This window comes from Bos javanicus, chromosome 3 (genome assembly GCF_032452875.1).
Source record: "Bos javanicus breed banteng chromosome 3, ARS-OSU_banteng_1.0, whole genome shotgun sequence".
Classification (NCBI taxonomy): domain Eukaryota; kingdom Metazoa; phylum Chordata; class Mammalia; order Artiodactyla; family Bovidae; genus Bos; species Bos javanicus.
This window is the reverse complement of record NC_083870.1, coordinates 49,339,363-49,360,638: the sequence shown is the minus strand read 5'-3', so window position 1 is coordinate 49,360,638 and position 21,276 is coordinate 49,339,363. Positions and strand designations below refer to the sequence as shown.

At 36.8% G+C, this 21,276-nt stretch overlaps 1 protein-coding gene across 1 annotated transcript in view; it reads left to right on the top strand.

The window, feature by feature from the left end:
- ABCD3 (ATP binding cassette subfamily D member 3) overlaps positions 1 to 21,276 on the top strand; it is an 89,421-nt gene that overhangs the window by 65,320 nt on the left and 2,825 nt on the right. Inside the window, exons 11-22 of the mRNA XM_061411142.1 lie at positions 2,109 to 2,178; positions 2,270 to 2,367; positions 2,480 to 2,571; positions 4,186 to 4,277; positions 4,364 to 4,427; positions 4,556 to 4,619; positions 11,926 to 12,003; positions 12,108 to 12,173; positions 12,267 to 12,356; positions 12,836 to 12,955; positions 18,018 to 18,122; positions 20,521 to 20,577. Of these exons, the coding sequence (XP_061267126.1) occupies positions 2,109 to 2,178; positions 2,270 to 2,367; positions 2,480 to 2,571; positions 4,186 to 4,277; positions 4,364 to 4,427; positions 4,556 to 4,619; positions 11,926 to 12,003; positions 12,108 to 12,173; positions 12,267 to 12,356; positions 12,836 to 12,955; positions 18,018 to 18,122; positions 20,521 to 20,577 (996 nt within the window). The remainder of the gene's footprint in view (positions 1 to 2,108; positions 2,179 to 2,269; positions 2,368 to 2,479; positions 2,572 to 4,185; positions 4,278 to 4,363; positions 4,428 to 4,555; positions 4,620 to 11,925; positions 12,004 to 12,107; positions 12,174 to 12,266; positions 12,357 to 12,835; positions 12,956 to 18,017; positions 18,123 to 20,520; positions 20,578 to 21,276) is intronic.

Genomic DNA, 21,276 nt, shown 5'->3' with positions numbered 1-21,276 from the left:
ATAGCTGTAAAGAATTTTTATGCTGTGTTTTCCTAAAAACTATCAAACCAATACGTTAAGTTGCCCAGTTATAAAAATGGGTAGATTTATTAAAATAATTATCATGTATTTTTGAAGTGGTTACTTAGGAGTCTTATTTCATGATAAACTTAGTGATAATTACAGAAAGGATTTGTTCTGTAGTATTTCTGGGAATACTGTGAGCATAGTTCAGCAAACATTTTCTGTAGTGGGCACGATAAGTACCATGTATGGTTTAGGCTTTTCAGGCCCTATGGTCTCTCTTGCAACTATTCAACTCTCTCCTTCAAAGTAGCCATATGTAAATGAATAGATGTGGTATGTTCTAATAAAACTTTATTTACTGAAGTAAGTGGCAGGCTGGATATGAACTGTGGATCATAGTTTGCTGGCCTTTTACTTAGAATATAAACATTGTTTCTTATGTAAACAGTATGCAAACTATGCTTCGGTTTTTATCTACTTGCCACGGGGAAGATTTGAATTTAGTTAATGTTGTTGATTATTGATTCAGAAGATACGGAGCACCATCTAAAGGGGTCTTGCGTGTCCAGGTGACAGTGGTGTGTAATGGACCAAATCCTGCCTTTAAGGAGCTTACATTTTAGTGGAAAGTTTTGAAATCAAATACATATTTGAGGTGATTTTTAAAGGTTAAAGAAGTTGTTATTTTAAATTATTTAAATTAAGGTTAAAGAAATTGAATTTTTGTGTGTTTTATGTTTAACATGACTGAAATTTGATAGCATTCACTGATAAAATGCATTTACGGTAATTGTCTAAGGGACTGCTGTTAACTAGTTCACTCTTCACGTGGCTTGCCCATGCTTTTGCATTAGAGTTCAGCCCCAAAGTTAACACCTTTTGAGGCCATGTCTTCTTTGATTAATCCATCTAAAGTGACCTTCACCAGTTACTTCCCATTTTAATGATCTGTTTTTCTTACAAGCATTCATTACAATTTCTAATTATTTTGGTTTTTTACTGGTTGTCTTCTTCATTAGAATGTAAATTCCATGAGCTCAGGAACCTTGTCTTTTTATTCACTGTTGCGTCTTCATCGCTGAGCTCAATATGTAACATCTGGCATTCACTGAATAAATGTTCCAGCCATTGCTCTTTTGCAGAAGATATTAAGAGCAAGCTACCTTGTACTCAGGAAACCCACATTTTAGTGGGGGGGATATAAACAAGTAAACATATTTTATATGCTTTCAGGTCATAGTGAATTCTGTGACCAGAAATAAAATGGGATAAAGTGGTAGAGTGTGATGGGGGCTGTTGCCAAGCAATTTAGGATGACAAGAAAGTCTCTCTTGAAGGTGGCATTTATATCTGGAAATCAGTAATCCTGACAGAGGAAACAAGGCGAGCAAAGGCCTGAGGCAGAAGCATGTTTGAGGAACCAGTATTTCTGGAGCTCAGTGAGAAAGAGCAAAGTAGAAGCAGATGAGGTTGAAGATAGAGCCCAGTGGCAGATCATGCAGGGCCTGAGTAATCTGATAGATGAAAAAGTCAAGAACATTAAAAATGCAGAATAAAATACATTTTTAGATTTGCAATTTTGGGGTAATGCATGCTGAGATTAAAACTACAGACTCAAGTTATGAGGTGTTACATTAGCACTTGGCTCAAATTGAATGTAGTACAAGTCTTAGCGAAAGACCAGGTGTTTCCAACTAAAGTAAAGCATTGAATGCTATTTCCAGACAGCTGGTTTCACCTAAATTATCTGTTTCTGTTTTTTGTTTGTCTTGATTATCAATTTTTGCCTATATGTATCCGACAGTATTATGAATACAGTATCATTGTACTAGTTCATGCAAGGGACGCCACACACATATTCTTTATGTTTTCCACTCTGTTTGCATAAAAATGGATTCATGAAGGCTTTGTTTGGCACCTGTTCTGTGATCAGCATTGTGCTCAATGAAATGTGATGTATAATGTAATCAGAAATTATAGGTACTCAGTAAATATTTGTTGAATGCATAAATTATACAGTTTCTTGTGTCCTCATGGTAGATTAATTTTTCCTAATACATTGGAAGTATATATATATATATTTTGTTTTTGCTTTCTGTCAGGTGGAGCACCTACATAATTTCATTTTGTTTCGGTTTTCTATGGGCTTCATTGACAGCATAATTGCCAAATGTAAGTATGCTTTAAAAGAGATAGTAGAATGGAATTTGTGGGGCAAGTGAGGTGGTGTTGATGTTTTTCAGTCTTAACTGTTTGGTTTCAGACCTCGCCACTGTGGTCGGGTACCTAGTGGTCAGTCGTCCTTTCTTAGACTTGGCTCACCCTCGACACCTTAAGAGCTCACACTCGGAGCTTCTGGAGGTAAAGTGGTAATGGTAGTCAGACTCAACTGAAATCTTAAAAACAAAAATTTTAAACAGCTAGTTGTAATCTTCGAAATACAAGTGAAAACTAATATTTCTTTCTATTTCAGGATTACTACCAAAGTGGAAGAATGCTTTTGCGAATGTCTCAGGCTCTGGGTCGAATAGTTTTGGCTGGCCGTGAAATGACTCGATTGGCTGGGTGAGTTAAGATTTGTAATACTGAGCAACTCAGAGAATCTTTTTTTTTTTTTTTTTAAGATGTTATCCTTAATGATTGTGACCAGTTGAGGTTGAGATAAGGAGCACCTGAATCCCCATATTTCCTACTCTTGGAAGCTGGTTTTGATAGAAAATTAGGAAGATTTTTTTCTGATAGTGTGCTTTTCATGTTTCCTTAAGATAGCTGTTTTGAGCCTTAAACTAGGTTAGTTGTTCTCAAGCTGTCTGCTCTGTGAATACTGGTATTCAGTAAGATGGGAAATGTTGAATCATGGCAGTCTTTCCTTAGTTTACAGAAAATTAAGTTAGTGAATAAAATTTTTTCATTTGGACTTTTTTGTCCCCTACCAGAGATTTCTTCCCCTTGGGTCTTTGGTACTGGTAATGCATAAGCAAGGATGAAATTTATTTTAATGGAAAAAAAAAAAGAAAAGTTACCTTGTGGTAGCTCTAAGTCCAGTTGTAAACCGGTCAAGGTGTCTGGTAAAATTATTCTTAGACCATCAAATGGAATTAAATATTTCAGAATTTCAAAGTTTAGTATAAAGGGCTTGGTATGATATTTAAGACAGCACATAATGTAAAAAAGCCTTAAGTTTCAGGTTATCTGAAGAAGTTGAATGACTTTGGATCTTTTCCAGGCCTGTGATTAATTTGCGTTATTTCCTCTATTCCTTCTTCTCTACTCCTTTAGCAGTTAAGGTCTTCATGACAGGATAGAAGAAGCTGTGACTATTGTGCAGAATCGTTCTTGAGAATGCTGAATTTCTTCCAACTTGTTAATAACTTCCTCATGCCTTTACATTTCCTGGCGTAGAGGATGCTTCCATTCCTTTAGGAGGTTTCTGCTTGTTATTCACAGGACAACTCTGTTTGCTTCTCTGGTTAGAATGCTTTCTCCTTGGCCGTCATGCCATTCATACTTTTCAACTTGTTGTCAGTAGTTGTGCTTTCTCTCTTATCACCACAGTGATTTCTCTCTAATGTTAAGAACACTTCATCTTTTCCCCTCTTCAGAGGAAGAAGGAGAAGGATCTCCCCAGTTCTTCCCTGTTTGCAGGAAAGTAGTGTGCATATGGCATACTTAAAATAAATGATGTCCTCAGAGAGAAAGGCCAGCTTTATCCAAGGCTGCGTAGCTCACCCCAGCAGGAACTCAGGGTTCGTGAAGCACGAACCCTGAAATGCCACTAGCATGTGTCCTTTTTTAGTATTTACTGGAAAATTCCTTAAAGTCCTAGTGGCAGACAACCTTCTTGACTTGCCTATTAATAAAGTCAGTATCTGTTGAGGTGGGATCCTATGAGACCTCTTTTCTTAGCCCCATCTTCCTGCTCTCCCACTAAACCATAATAGTAAAATGTGTATAGTATCACTAATACTTGTATAATGTCACTAATGTTGGTGAGAATTCTTTTACGTGATTTCATTGAAACTACATAATAAGTTTAGAAACTTAAGTCAGGTTTGTATAAAATAAAAGAACTTGATGTTACATGTCAATTATATTCAAATTAATAAAAATAAAAGATACGATAGCCTTTGGAGTTTTGCTTATGGCTTTCTTTGTTTCTTTTTCTTTTTTTAATTCCAGCTTTACTGCTCGGATTACAGAATTAATGCAAGTACTAAAGGATTTAAATCAGGGCAAATATGAACGCACTATGGTCTCACAACAGGAAAAGGGTAAATATGAATGCACTCAGTCATATAAGTTTTTGCTGACATGGCTTGATGCTTTAATACTTAGTTTTCCATTTAATGTGTTGAAGGAGCACAAGACATTCCCTTGATACCTGGAATTGGAGAAATCATCAATGCAGATAACATTATAAAGTATGTACAGAAAAGGGTTCTTTAGCTCCATAAACATTTGTTAAACTACACAGTAGCCTTTCTCTTTCAGCTACATCTACTTAGTGTTTAACGTCAAACTATTCTCTTTTTATTAATTTCCTCTATAGATTTGATCATGTTCCTTTAGCAACGCCAAATGGAGATATCTTGATTCGAGACCTTAATTTTGAAGTAAGTTTTTACACGGTTATATAAAAGCTTAAATCATCTTCAAAACGTGAACTGAGAAACTGTCATCTGAATGTTTAAAAGAATTTTAAGGCTTCACTTAGTCTCTGAATCCACAAAATTGCTTTAAAAAGTAAGCCTTTGTAAAGGAGGACTGCCTTGGAGTAAGGTATTGTAAATCTCCAGTTACAGAATAAATCAGTACTAGGGATGTAATATACAACATGATAAATATAAAAATAATACTGGATGTTATATGTGAAAGTTGTTAAGAGCGGAAACCCTAAGAGTTCTCATCACACACACACTTTTTTTTTCTGTTTCTTTAATCTGACATCTGTATGAGATGTTCACTGAACTTACTATGATAATCATTTCATGGTGAATGGGAGTCAAATCACTGTGCTGTATACCTTAAACTGTACTGCATGTCAGTGAGATCTCAGTATAATTGGAATAAAAAGTAAAAAATAAGTCTTTGAAACAGAAATCTATTTTTATTTGACAGAACTTTAAAGTTTCAAATACTGCTATCAAAAAACCTTTTTGCAAATAAAGTCCCTTTCAAGAAAGCCATAGAAGATATAGATAATTGGAATCTTCACTGTAAGATGAATATTTAAACTTGCATATATAACATTAGTCTCTTTAAATTAAAATAATTTATGAGTTGGTATTGTTTTGATGGTACAGGAAGATCTGTACCTATAAAAACAAAATACAGTTTTTTATATTACTGATGAAAACCATATGAGACCAGCGCAATACCACTGCAGATTGCCCCTCACCCAAGACACGAGACAGCTCGAGCCAGGTGGACTGTGATGCTGATGCAGAAGAGTCTGTTAACCAAAAGAGCAGGCCAAATTAAAAAGCAAAGCAAAACATGAGAATTATTGTATGATTTTATACGATTCTCACAGACCTAGGGGTTATTATTTTGTTTGTATCTATTGTGACTTTATAACTAGTTCACATCTGAAAATCTTGAAGATAGTAATCAATGTCTATTACATGTGCTGTCTCTCTAGTTCCAGATACCATTACTCTAGAATAACACTATCCAATAGAACTTTCTGTGATATGGAAATGGTCTGTATCTGCATTGTCCAGTATTGTAGCCACATGTGGCTATTGCACTTTTGAAATGTGGTTAGTACAGTTGAGGAACTGAATTTTAAATTTTACTTAATAAATTTGCCCTTAAATAGCCACATGTGACTAGTGGCTATTGTATTGGAAAGCACAACTCCAGAATTCTCCACATGCTCTATGTTCATGGCCCTCTGTAATTTGTGTTGTATATGGAGATTATTTCCAACTGCTTGCATTGAAGAATGTTGTCTGATAGTTTATAAAATAGAAGTAGAGTTATTAGATTTGTTTTCAAAGTGTTATTAGGTAAGTCTTCAGTTTTTCTACTTTTAGCATGTATATTTATTACATACATCTCCACTTTTTTTAAAAAAAACTGTAAAACTGTAAAGTGTTAGTTTTGTAAAGTATTGGGACTTACTCAGTATTGAATATTATATACTGTCATGTTTGTTTTAAAGCCAGGAAACACAAAGGGAAGTACCGAAAATGTGAATATGGTTGATAAATGTTTAATGGCGCAAGTATTACAGAAGTGTGTTTTTCATTTAGCCCTGGGTGCTGTAGTCAAATAGGCTCCATTGGCAGAGTATGTGGCCACCTACAGGGCTTGGTATCAGGAATAAACAGAGCTCAAAACCCCATCTTTGATAGATTTCCAGTAGCCCCTTTATTGTTATCACCCAAGCATAGAAAGAGCCATGAGATTTTCTCCATTGAAGAGTCCTCTGGGCCCTTTCTCCTATTTCCCTTACTTCTGTCTTTATGCAGCAGAGAATACACCAGCAGCACAGATGCACACGTGTCTTGTGCCTAGTGGGGAGAGACTTGCGATCTGTGTGTACAGATACAAGGAGAAAGTAGATCATGATTTTGGTCTGCTCACTTTGTCATAAGGCGACCACACTACTGCTGTCCTTTTCATTCTAGTCCAAAGCCCTTCCCTTTAAAACCTTTATATTTGAATTTTAGTATACTTCTGGCCAGTCCTGGTAACTTCACTTTTTTTTTTTTTTGTATAACCTTTAAAAATTGTGAAACACTATATTAGTACACTTGTAACTTACATAATATTATACATCAACTATACCTCAATTAAAAAAACCACCAGTGGGGAAAAAAAGAAGATAATGATTCCTGGTGAAGGATAAGTGGTAGTTTGCCCATAGAGAGGGCGAGGGGGCAACTCAGGCAGAGAAGACTGTAAGTGCAAAGATATAGCAGAAAAACAGGCTGGAGAACTTCCCAGGAATGTGCTTTCTTTTTTTTTTTTTCCATAGTAACTTCACTTTTTTAGCCTGAGAGAGGCCCTTACTTTTTTGCTTTTATTTTGGTTTCACTTTGGAAAGTCTTATTTTACAATCCTGCTTGTTTAAGTTTTTTAACTCTGTGATCATATTCTATACCACTCTGACCTGTTCTATGATTCTTGTATTGCGTTCTTCTCCACTGAGACCTTTCTTTGACATCTGTCCTTTTGGTCCACTGTTAAAAGCTTTTCTTCTATCTGTTTCTGACTTAAGATATTTTAAGTTAGATTTGCCTTTTTCTCATTTATTTTGTCTTTTCCAACATTTGTTTAACGTAATTTTTTTTTTTTTAATTCAAACATCCTTTTTTTTTTTTTTTAAGCATCTGATTGTTTTCTCCCCATCTGGCTTGCTTGAAAATAAAGAAACATAATGTGGTTCAAAGCATTTGTTGCCCTAGTAAAGCAATCCAGTATCCTCAGTAATAGAGTGTTCTTAAGAACTTGGTTTTCAGTGAAAGTTATCCTTGGCTTTTAGTCGTAATTCATTCCGGGGCGGGGGCGGGGAAATACGGTCCTATAACTCTTTAATTTGGAAAAATTATCACTGGCTTACCATGGCTGATGGCATAATTGGAAGTTTTGTCCAACATTATTATTACCGTGGAGTAAAGAAAAGTTAATGCTGAGTCTCAAGACATTTGTGCATAAGAGTATCTAAGGATTTCAGTAACTCTAGTTATTATTTATACACGTCATTACAAACTTGGTTTCTAGGTTTCCTGGCATGTTGCACCAAATAATGTGGAGAGCTATAGGATGGCAGTGAAAACCACAATAAGTAGTTAGGTGCAGGAAAAAAATACTTATGGCTAACATTATCTAGATAAATCAGGGTGATAGGGATCCATTTAATTAATAGTTCTCTGAACTTCAGGCACTTCTCAAGGCATCACTATTATAATAGAGTACAGTTATTATATATAATGTATTCTTAGGAATAGTCACTATTTTCAATTATATAGAAGCAAGAAGTATGTATTTAGAAGTCCATCAAAATGACTCTCTAATTTCTCGGAAAAAGAGACCACTCATCATTTGGAAAACTCATTCACAATAGCTCCTTCTCTAATATTGACATGCATAAGTTGTGGCATTTTGTTAGAGAACAACTGTGGTAAAATGCACACAACATAAAATTTACCATTTTACCTATTTTTAAGTGTACAGTTTAGTGACATTAAGTACATGTAGTGTATGGTCCAGCCGTCACCACTGTCTTCGCAGCAAACAAACCACCCGTTACACAGTAGCTCCTTTTTCTCCCCACCCTCAGTCCCGTGTAACCTCTGTTCTACTTTGCGTCTCAATGAATTTGCCTATTCTGAGGACCTCGTGAGTGGAGTCATCATGTTTGTCCTTTTGTGTCTTGCATTTTTTGCATAACATCATGTCTTCAGGTTCATTCATGTTGTGGCACACACAGAATCTCATTCCTTTTAAGGCCAAATGGTAATATTCCATTGTATGTATATGCCACATTTTGTTGCTTCCACCTTTTGACTGGTGTGAATAATACAAGTGGCTGGGTGTGTTACATCAGGAGAAGCGCCTTCAGTGGCTTACAGTGCCCTGTAGCATTTGCCCGCTACTGCCTGCCACCCCATCTACTCCTCTGAGCTCAGTTCTCCCGTTCTTCTCTCCTGCTCTTACTTCTCTAGTAGAATCCTCTCTGATTTTTGAACAGGACAGGTGCATTCCTGCTCAGCTTTTGTAGCTCCTCTTTGTGGGTGGAAACTATAATGATCTTCCTCCAGGTAAACTAGTTTACTTCTTTCAAAAGTTTTGCCCAGTTGTCATTTTCAGTGAGGCCTGGCCTGACCAGCTTAAAAATGCAGCACCCACCCCCTTACCCCTAGTTTTTTTTTTTTTTTTTTACCTTGATCTATAAAATGGCTGTCTGGGGAGGCCTTACAAATAGCTGTGAAAAGAAGAGAAGCGAAAAGCAAAGGAGAAAAGGAAAGACAGAAGCATCTGAATTCAGAGTTCCAAAGAATAGCAAGAAGAGATAAGAAAGCCTTCTTCAGCGATCAATGCAAAGAAATAGAGGAAAACAACAGAATGGGAAAAACTAGAGATCTCTTCAAGAAAATCAGAGATACCAAAGGAACATTTCATGCAAAGATGGGCTCGATAAAGGACAGAAATGGTATGGACCTAACAGAAGCAGAAGATATTAAGAAGAGATGGCAAGAATACACAGAAGAACCATACAAAAAAGATCTTCATGACCCAGATAATCACGATGGTGTGATCACTGACCTAGAGCCAGACATCCTGGAATGTGAAGTCAAGTGGGCCTTAGAAAGCATCACTATGAACAAAGCTAGTGGAGGTGATGGAATTCCAGTTGAGCTATTCCAAATCCTGAAAGATGATGCTGTGAAAGTGCTGCACTCAGTATGCCAGCAAATTTGGAAAACTCAGCAGTGGCCACAGGACTGGAAAAGGTGAGTTTTCATTCCAATCCAAAAGAAAGGCAATGCCAAAGAATGCTCAAACTACCCCACAATTTCACTCATCTCACACGCTAGTAAAGTAATGCTCAAAATTCTCCAAACCAGGCTTCAGCAATATGTGAACCGTGAACTTCCAGATGTTCAAGCTGGTTTTAGAAAAGGCAGAGGAACCAGAGATCAAATTGCCAACATCCGCTGGATCATGGAAAAAGCAAGAGAGTTCCAGAAAAACATCTATTTCTGCTTTATTGACTATGCCAAAGCCTTTGACTGTGTGGATCACAATCAGCTGTGGAAAATTCTGAAAGAGATGGGAATACCAGACCACCTGATCTGCCTCTTGATAAATTTGTATGCAGGTCAGGAAGCAACAGTAGGAACTGGACATGGAACAACAGACTGGTTCCAAATAGGAAAAGGAGTTCGTCAAGGCTGTATATTGTCACCCTGTTTATTTAACTTATATGCAGAGTACATCATGAGAAACGCTGGACTGGAAAAAACACAAACTGGAATCAAGATTGCCGGGAGAAATATCAATAACCTCAGATATGCAGATGATACCACCCTTACGGCAGAAAGTGAAGAGGAACTAAAAATCCTCTTGATGAAAGTGAAAGTGGAGAGTGAAAAAGTTGGCTTAAAGCTCAACATTCAGAAAACGAAGATCATGGCATCCGGTCCCACCACTTCATGGGAAATAGATGGGGAAACAGTGGAAACAGTGTCAGACTTTATTTTCTGGGGCTCCAAAATCACTGCAGATGGTGACTGCAGCCATGAAATTAAAAGACGCTTACTGCTTGGAAGGAAAGTTATGACCAATCTAGATAGCATATTCAAAAGCAGAGACATTACTTTGCCAACAAAGGTTCGTCTAGTCAAGGCTGTGGTTTTTCCTGTGGTCATGTATGGATGTGAGATTTGGACTGTAAAGAAGGGTGAGCGCCGAAGAATTGATGCTTTTGAACTGTGGTGTTGGAGAAGACTCTTGAGAGTCCCTTGGACTGCAAGGAGATCCAACCAGTCCATTCTGAAGGAGATCAGCCCTGGGATTTCTTTGGAAGGAATGATGCTAAAGCTGAAACTCCAGTACTTTGGCCACCTCATGCGAAGAGTTGACTCATTGGAAAAGAGTCTGATGCTGGGAGGGATTGGGGGCAAGAGGAGAAGGGGACGACAGAGGATGAGATGGCTGGATGGCATCACTGACTCGATGGACGTGAGTCTGAGTGAACTCCGGGAGTTGGTGATGGACAGGAAGGCCTGGCGTGCTGCGATTCATGGGGTCGCAAAGAGTCGGACACGACTGAGCGACTAATCTGATCTGATCTCTGATTTTTTTCCCCATTGTACTTATTTTCTAACGTACTGTTTAATTTACTTATTTATTATGCATGTTCCTCATTGTATGTGTCTCCCACTAGAATGTATACTGGTAAGGGTTAGGATTTTGGTGTGTTGTTGTTGTTTGGGGGGTTTTTTGGTCTCTTTTACTCACTAATTTATCTGTATTGCCTTAGAACAGAGCCTGACACTTAGTATTCAATACATATTCATTGAGTTAAGTAACAGGAACCTAAGACTCAACAGTTTTTAAAAAGGCAGGTTCCGCAGCTAGGGTAACTCATCTCTCTCTGATGTGTTTCCTGCTGTGCTGCATTGCTGGGAAGGCTAGAATTATGACCCAGGGTTTTTGATTCATCACAGGTTTGATTAACTCACATTATATAAACTTAGAACTCAATCCCTTTTGACATTTTTGCGTTTAACTTCCATCCTTATATTCTTGCAGAACAATTTGATGAACTTATAAATATTTATAATATACATATACTTCAATGCAACTTATAATTTCTAAGAATCTGATCTATAGAAATATTTCTCACTCATGTATCAATTTGCTTGCTGACTTGGAGTTTCATTGCAGTATTATTAAAAAGCAAACAAAATACAGATGACCTAAATACTTAACAAAAGGAGAGTATTTAGATAAATTTTGATACATCCTTACTATGGAATACAGTACAGGCATTAAGAAAAGAATGGGGAGAATCTGAATATACTGACGTAAAAGAACATCTGTGATATATTGTTAAATAATAACAAGTTACAGAGTAGTATATATAGAACAACTGCATTAAAAAAAAAAGATTGTGTATATACATAATTGCTGTTTTTCAAGAATTCAAGCTTTAGCTCTTTGTATTATGATGGAGATTTAAGTTGATATCAATAGTGGTTTTTAAGTAAGAAAAAAAGTGACTGAGTAAAAATGGAAAGTAAACAAAAATAAAAGGCCTCTTCATTATACCGTCCGCTGCCTCTATCTAATGTCACATCTGTAGACAAAATGGAAAGCTTATCATTAGCTTATTTGACTCCAAGGAAATGTTGATTGTGTGTATGTTCTATTTAATTAATTCATAGACTGATTTCTTTTCAGGTTCGATCTGGGGCCAATGTTCTAATCTGTGGTCCAAACGGCTGTGGAAAGAGTTCACTTTTCCGTGTTCTTGGTGAAGTAAGTAAAGCCTGGCCTTAGGATGTTGCAGTCCTACTTTGGCCTGTCATCTATACCACGCTATGAAATTTACAACTGTTCCCCTTCCTCCTTTGCTTTTATAGTTATGGCCTCTTTTTGGAGGACGTCTAACTAAACCTGAGAGAGGAAAGTTATTTTATGTTCCGCAGGTAAGGCCTCGCTTGAGCTATTTTATAATCTTTGGTTTAAAGATCTTTTTTTAATAAATTTACTTCTAATGCTTTTTTCCCTTTTACTATCAGAGACCTTATATGACCCTTGGAACACTTCGAGACCAAGTGATATATCCAGATGGAAAGGAAGATCAGAAAAAGAAGGGGATTTCTGACCTCGTAAGGAAATGTTTATATACTAGCCTTACTGAAAACACTCCATTTCAGAGTCTGTATCTTAATCAATTAAGTATTTTAGATGCCAAGTGGTTAATCCTAACCTTTTGTAAAGAATTCTAAAACCTTATCATTAATTATAACTTTTCAGGCTGTGGTAAGATGTTAACCATTTTGCTTAAATATGACTGTTGAATGTTTAGTGTCATCTTTACACTATTATTTGTTTCCTCATTGTCCTCATCCCTTAATTGTGCAGAATAATGTTATTCTTTTTAAGCTGCTAGATTTATTTTGTCAAAATTACTATAAATAGGAAGTAAAAGAGTTTTTGGTTTACCTTTCACATTCTTTGGTGAATGTAGCTTTTTTTAGTGATATTGGCAATAGAATTATAGCAATTCTAGTTTCAAAAATAAAGCAAGACAGATAATGTTGGTTTATGTTAAACACGATTTCATCTTTAATCATTTTGCTGAAAGGTGCTGAAGGAGTACTTAGATAATGTCCAGTTGAGTCATATCCTTGAACGTGAAGGTGGCTGGGACAGTGTTCAGGACTGGATGGATGTGCTAAGTGGTGGAGAGAAGCAAAGAATGGCGGTAAGTGTGCTCTGAAGACACTGCACAGCAATGCAGCTGGTTGCATGAAGTCCACTCTTAGACTCCAGCATTTTGATAATCAAGGCATACAGTTTTATTAATCTTTTTATTTATCAATGATTATAGTATAGTTGTTTATATGATAATAAAAGAATAATTTGCATGTAAATTTAGAATTCTGAAAAATTCATAAATATTCCCTTGAAAGGAAAAGATGCAGATCCAATTATATACCATTAATCTGTTTTTCTAAAAGGTAGGGGAACTTTGTAGCACATTGGTCCTGATTGGGTTTGAGATCCCTTTTAGTACTTTTTTCCCTGTAAACATCTCTCTGTCTTACTCAGGCTATTCTCTCTAAAGTAGCTGAAGGTGTTAGAGATGTTAATTTTATTTTATTTTTATTCTTTGTTCTGTTCTTGCCCTTTCCCTCTATCATTATATGTATTCTTGTTTCAGAGCTCAATATTTACTACTTAAAGTTAGAATTTCAAAATTTCATAATATAAAGAAACATTTGAAAGGAATTGTTTTAATGTTTCTATAATTGGCTAAACTTATCCCAATCCAACATGGCTATAAAACACAGCATATTAAGAGTGATTCGTGGAGTACTCTGTAAAGAGGGATAACTTTTTAAAGAGTCATTTTCTAACTAGTACCATCATTTGAGCAGATCCAGAGGATTTTGGAGGGAGGGAGTGTAAACTTTGTGTAAATGAGAGAAAACGTAGCCAAGGAAGCATAGCAGGAGTTGACGTATCCTGAACTGCTCACTCTGTGTCTTCAGGTTGTATCCAGCCTCATGGTTGCCTCCCACTCTGTGAGGAACATGTTTTGCCTGTTGTTTTCCCCCAGTTCATACCCATTCTTTATGAACTTAATATCAACCTAATATTGTGATTCATTTGGCTAGTGCTATAAGGTGAAATTAATCTAGACTGATGAATACATCATAAACAGAAGAGAGAGATCAGCCATTCTCAAAGTGGATATTGGGCTGGAGGAGTGAGAATTTGAAGTGACTGGGCATTGAGTGATTGGGTGACATGTCTCTTTCCTTCGTTACACTCATTTGGGTCCAGCACCATCAGCCAGGGTTGCTCCAGATAATATTATAGATTGGTCTGCTTTATTTCTTTGACTCATAGTCATCTTTTCTGCTCCACTGTTCTTTCTTTAATATTTATTTGGCTACATGAGGTCTGAGTTGCAGCAAACAGAATCTTTAGTCACAGCATGAAGGATCTTTTTTTTAAGTTGCAGCATGCCAACTCTTGGTTGTGGTGTCTGGGGTCTAGTTTCCTGCTCAGGGATAGAACTCGAGCCCCCTGCATTTGGGAACGTGAAGTCTTAGCCACTGAACACCAGGGAAGTGCCTCTGCTCCACTTCCTATTCGTCTTTAGTGATTTTTTTTTTTTAATGAAAAAATATATATGATGGAAAAGTTGAAATACTTACAAAAGTATGAAGAAAGGCACAAAGCCTCTTACCAGAGATTCCAGTGTCATAAGATTTTTAGTGTTTTTTTAAGTCCGTTTTGTAATTATTTCTTTTACCTTATTGGCAGTTGTTCCCGTTCCTCAAAGTCACTGAGATCTCTCTAATATTGACCCTTTCCTTTTCTACAGCTGATCAGTTCCCTTTTGACTCTGCCTTCTTTCCTATCCAGCACAGACTTACTAATCTGGGCCCTGGCACATAGGAGGTACAGAGGAGCTATTTCTTACATGAACAAATGATCTCTTCCCCTTAACTTCCTTTTTCACTTTTTGTTTTCTCATATTATTTAAATACCGACCCAAGAGCATTTGTTTGCCTTAGCATTTCTGTACATGGGCTTCTGAGCACCGCTGGAAAAAAGTCAGAGAAAGAGATGGATTGCTGCCACCACACTTCCATGGTTTCCAGTCTTTCAGGCCCTCACAGCATGTCTTGGCAGTCATTTTACTGATTTTTGTCCCTCTGTCTCATTTTTCATGATAATCATATGAAAACTACCAGTTTCAGGCCTTCTACCCCATTATTACTCCACCACTCTCAGCAGAATAACTCACCTCCTATCCCTTAAAGAAAAAAGAGAAGCTGTTATTTCAGTTAAATGACAGCTAATTTTTATTGAGTGCTTAATAGGTGATAGGCAATATGCCAAGCACTTTACACAGGTTATCTCACTTCATTCTCTCAGCAGTCCTGTGAGATAAGAGCTACGAGAATCCCATTCCTCAGAGGGAATAGAACTGTAGAACAGTTAAGTGGCTTGCCAGGCGAAGATATCTAGTAAATGTTAAAGCTGGTAGAAGGCTGTGGGTGGCTTGTCAAGCTCAGGCAGCAGTATGACTGCAGTGTTCATATTCTTCAAAATCTCCTTGTATTGCAATACCAAGTGGCTAACCACATAGTAGGAGAGAGAAAGACATGTGATGAGAAAACTTCCTTACAGCGTGGTAAGTGTGGAGACAAGGAATGCAAAGCATTCCCTGGGAACGCAGAGGACGGGCATTTGAATGCTTTCAAATAACCACCCCTCTTAATAACCTTGCACTGGGCTGTCCTGAACTCCTGTTTCCTGTTTGTGGACGATATATCATCCTTCCTCTTGAGAAAGCCTAATTAGGCTAACTGTTTCCATCTGTGTTTTTGGACCCTCCCTCCTCCAACTGTATCACATCCCTTTCCTTCAGTTCTGCACCACCCTGACACACACACACCTATATTTAATTTCTTATAGTCCACTTTCCAGAGAAGGCAGTGGCACCCCACTCCAGTACTCTTTCCTGGAAAATCCCATGGACGGCGGAGCCTGGAAGGGTGTGGTTCCTGGGGTCGCTGCGAGTCAGACATGACTGAGGCTTCACTTTCACTTTTCACTTCCATCATTGGAGAAGGAAATGGCAACCCACTCCAGTGTTCTTGCCTGGAGAATCCCAGGGACGGGGGAGCCTGGTGGGCTGCCGTCTGTGGGGTCGCACAGAGTCGGACACGACTGAAGCGACTTAGCAGCAGCAGCAGCAGCCCTCTTTCAGAAAGATATTTTCAGGTCGCTGTGATCTAGAGACCAAACTCGCCCATAACCGAAGGTCCCAGGTTGTCCACGCCTTTCATTCTCTGCACAGCTGAACTTCTCGATAGTCTGTCCCTGCTGTTTCCCCTTCCTCACCCTTTATAAATAAAGTGTAAACTCCAAGAAAGCTGATTCGGTTATCCATTGATCAAATATTTGAATGTCTGCTATTCTATACAGGCGTTAGGCACACAGTAGTGATTAAAATGGTGTCTTGGCTTTTGTGAGTATTACAGCATAAGGGATAGACAAAGAAACAGACAACGTAGTTTATGCTGTGTGAAGAGCTACAGAGATGTTACAAAAGGGACCCGCTTGGGTTGGGAGGGATCAGGTAGGTTTGTCTGAGAAGGTGACGTTAAGCAGAAATTTGAATGATGCAAGGAGCAGAGTGAGGCGTTTGATACGTGAGGAACGTGACATGTACTAAGCCTCTAAGGCCTATGACACCTTGTCTCCTGATCGTTGAGAGGAGGTGATGGCGTGGAATGTTGAGGTTAGAGAGTGAGTAGGAATAAGGTTGTGCAGTGTCTTGTAGGTCATGGTAAGGAGTTTGGATTTTATTCTGAGTGAAATGGGAAGTCATTGAAGGGTTTTAAGTAGAAGAATGAAATTCTCACATTTCTGGAAGATCCTCTCTGATTACATGGAGAATTAAAGAGGCACAGAGGAGGAAGCAGGAGGCTGTTTGTGGTTATCCAGGCAGGAGAAGGTTGTGCTCTGGGCTGAGGGCATGATTGGAAGCTGGGGGAAAGTGAGTAGACGTCACAGGGCTGACTTGGACTAAAGATGGGGGTAGGGGAGGAAGAGAAGACCAGGGAGGACTGACAGCTTTCTAGCTTGAGCAGCTGCTTTGAAGTGTTCAATATGGGGTGGAGGAAATGGATGAATGGATTTATGTTTAAAGTCTGTGAGTCCTGTAAGATATCCAAATAGAAAGATTAAGTAGGAATTTTTATGTATCAGCCTGGAAATTAGAACAGAAGTATGGGTGGGAGAGAGATTTGGGGGAGTAAATGTAAATAATATTTGAAATCATGAGACTTGAAAAGATCACTCAGAGAAACAAAATAGGAAAAACAGAAGAGGGCCTAGAAATTAACCCTCAGGGACCCCAACATTTAATGGTCCAGCAAAAGAGAAAATGCTGGAAAAGAAACTTGAGAAAACAGCTTAAGATACTTGAAACCCCATGGTCTCACTCTCACTTTCTCAAGAAGGGAATGGTCACCTGAGTTCAGTGTTGCAGAGAAGATAAATTGGGCAAGGATAGAAAGTGCCCACTTAATATCATCGAGATTGGTGTTAGGAGGCAGATGACATTTGGAATATCTGTTAGACAAAGGGTCAGGATAAATAATTCCTGGAAAATAAAATGCATATGGAAAATAAATAGCAACATCTTCAGCATTCCTGCTAATCAAAGAAATGTTAAGCTATAACAGTCTTGATGTTAATTTTCACTTACGAAATTCACATAGACTTTTAAAAATGAGCATGCCCAATATTGACCACAGTGATATATACAACATGTGCACTCAGACATTATTGGTAGGAATATAAATTCGCAACTTAATATTAGTTGGCATTACTTAAGCAACAGACTGTTTAAAAATAGTTTTTGCATTGAGTTATCTATAGTCTGAATTCTGAGATTTCATGAAAATGTGTATCCTCTAATCTTGTTTAGAGAATTTTTTAATATTAATTTAAAGCTCAACTTCATCTCATATCAGTCAAGAGCTTTTGCTTTACTCATAACAGTGTTTCTCATGTGTTACATTTTTCTCTTTGCTTGGGAAGGCAATGAAAGCAATCAAGTTTCTTTATGTTGTTTTTGTTTCTGAGAAGTAAATTTTTTGAGTTAGAATACATTTCCTTCTTTGTTTACAAGAATATAAATATATATTTAATTGAAAGTAAATCTGTTTTAGCTTACTAATGTTATTCAGTAGTGTGACATATGATTATACAGAGTATTTCCTTTCGTGCTTCAGATGGCAAGACTATTTTATCACAAGCCCCAGTTTGCTATTTTGGATGAATGTACAAGTGCAGTTAGTGTGGATGTGGAAGACTACATTTACAGTCATTGTCGAGAGGTGAGTGTGATATTCTGTCCCTGCTCCCACTTTACTGTGTCCAACCAAATATCTATCCAAGAGAAGATTCCAAGTTATGAAGTGACAAAATTACTATCAAAGGAAGGTATCTTGCTTTAATAAAGATTTTAAACTGATAAAATAGATACGACTAAAAGAGAAAATTGTCAGTGAGTTCTGTGTATAATTCTTTCTAGCCATGTGTTAGATATAAAATAAATATTTAAAAATTTCCCCTTTTATCTCATTCCCTATCCTCATTGTTAATAAACTGATATTTTCTTAATTTGTTCCATTAGCTTTACCTAAATATCATTTGTTTTTTTATAAAGAAAATTAAAAAAAATTTTTAATTTAAAAAATTGGCTAATTATTTGGCAACTTTTAATATATCTGTTTTTTTTGTCTGGACTGGTCAATATTTTACCAAGGCTTCTTTTAGTATAGTAGCCTTTTTTTTTTTTTTTTAAATCCATTTATCTATATAGATTTTCAGATTTGAAGGTATTAAGAGGTGTTTGTGGAATTCTCTTATACATAAAACAATGTAGTCTGTATTTGATTAGTGACTTAGATGCTCCATGCAATTTCCTCTTATATCTAGCTGTAGGCTGCAAGTCTGCATAAAATATGCAATTCTCCTGTGTATAGATTCCATTTAAAAGAAAAAAATTCCTGTGGGGCCCCTGGTTGATAAATTGTATTACTTTAATGGCACTTAAAAATGGATAAACATGAAATGAGGTATGAACTTAAACTTGAAACTCCTTTACAGCTACCAAACCGGTATAAACTTACAAATTAAGTACAGAAGAAATTTTAAAACACAGTTTCAAAATTGCAGCATTAGAAAGACATTTGATACTGTTTTGCTGAAACTAAACTACTAGTTTGAAATGTGAGGTCCAAATATAATATGAAGTCCAGATCTTATGTTTTGAATTTTGCCTATGTATTTTGACTTAAATAATTCTGTAATAAAGAATGCCTTCATTCAGTTGAGATCTGATCTAATTATTTTAGAATTATAAGAGAAATAATATCTGAAGTAAGCTTTCAAAAATCACATGTGTTGCACCATTGAAATATATATTTTATTAATAACTGACAGTATATTTGTCATGCAGTTTCTGACCTGTCTGATAACCTTTCCTTTGGCACCTGAACTTATTACACATTAAAAATTTTAAACAATACCAGCTTAAGTCATCACATGGTACCAGCAGAAGTGTATGCACGAACCTAGGCCCTTAAATCTCATGATAGAAGTGATAAGAAGAATATACTTACCCAAATTCTTTGTAATTCTCAAAATGAAAGTAAGATTTGGAACTCATGGTGGAGATTTTTTCCTGGTTACCCTAGCCTGTTTCTCAGCCTCGAGAGACCCATGTTGAGAAACCGTGATCCTAGAGCAGGGTTGCTCAGGCTCAGCACTGTTGACGTTTTGGGTGGATTATTCTTAGTTGTGGGAGGCTGTCCTCTGCTTTGTGGGATGTTTGGAACATTTTTGATCTCAACTCATTAGATGTCTCTAGCACTGTTAGTTTTGACAATCAGAAGACCTTGAAATGTGTCCCCTACGGGGCAAAATGTCCTGCCTCTTCTTCCTGGTTGAGAATCACTGATCCAGAGCAGCTAGCTACATCTCTTGATGTTGTTTTGAAAATCTGAAGAATGGTCCATAAACCCTAATTCACAGTCTAAAATCCAGTAAGCTTTTAAAACTGAAAAAGATTTTTCATTGTTTTGTGGCAAGCTTACTGGGTAGCCAGAGCTGGCCTGAACTAATAGATTTTTAAGCCCTTTTATTGATATTTATCTTCCTGAATGTCCATGTCCATATGTGTTGCTGCAGAAACATTGATGTGTTAATTTCAGATGTTAATTTCAGAATTCTACCTCAGAACCCTCTGGGAGTGGTAAATGCTGCTTTTCCAAAATCTGAATTCTAAGACATGTTCCAAATTAAGGGGTTCTAGTAAAGATTGTACTGTATTTGAAAAACAGATTTATTGTAGGCAATACTATATTGATTTAATTTTCCTGATTTTGACCTTTTGCTATTTTTACCATCCTTATGCTCTTTTCATATATTTTTCACAATAAAATAGAAAATATGCTAGGATATATATTTTGTGCCCAAAACAAAATAATACACTTAATTAAGCTAGTAACTGTTAGTTTAGTTTTTTTTCTTTCTTAGACTCTATTGATACTTGTTAGTTTTTATTATGTAGTTGATGGCCTATACTTTCTGTTACTTTAAACATTTGGTATCAGTTGATTTTTAACTATAGCTACTGAAGCCAGTCATCTTAACAGCTTAAATTATATAAACTAATTTACTTTGTAACTGTGTTATTGATGTAAACCTAAATCGTTTTCCTTGTATTAGGTTGGCATTACCCTCTTCACTGTGTCACATAGAAAGTCTCTTTGGAAACACCATGAGGTTTGTATTTCTTATATTGAATGGTATAGTGAAAGTTTGTTTTATTTTCATAATATGAATTTAGGTGATTATGACTTTAGATTTCTTGGTGTGTGTTCCATCATAGATATATAATTGAAGGGGAAAAGGTGATTCTAATTCATTGTTATAAAATAGCATTTTTATAAATATTATTGTAGTTGTCAATTTTGAGGGCCATATAATATATATTAATATGGATAGTCTCTAGTTGTATAGGAAAGGTATTAGAGAACCAGTTAATGATTCTCCAGTTTTATAAATCACTATTACATAATGAACTGACTAAAATGTACATAATCTGATCACAGCCTTTTCTAACCATTCTCTACTGACCAAAAGGAAAGAGAGTCTTAAGAAGGATCAGATGGCAAAAAGTTTAGGGACAGCTTTAGTAGAAATCAGGACTACAAGGAGGAAACTATAATGTAAGCTGTTTATCATCACACACTATAATAAAATAGAATTCATTAAGTGGTCCCTCTAATTTACGAAGATACTACAGTGAGCTTTACAGCAGTTCAGGTTCTCCGGCAGTATCACAGAGCCCTTCTCACCATAGCAGTTCTTTTCCTCTCCTAGTGTAAAATGATCAACCCCGAAGAATAAACCCAGCTTAGTTCATTTCTTCTTTCTTTCCTTTCTTTTTTCTTTCTTTCTCCCTGCTTGCTTTCTCTTGCT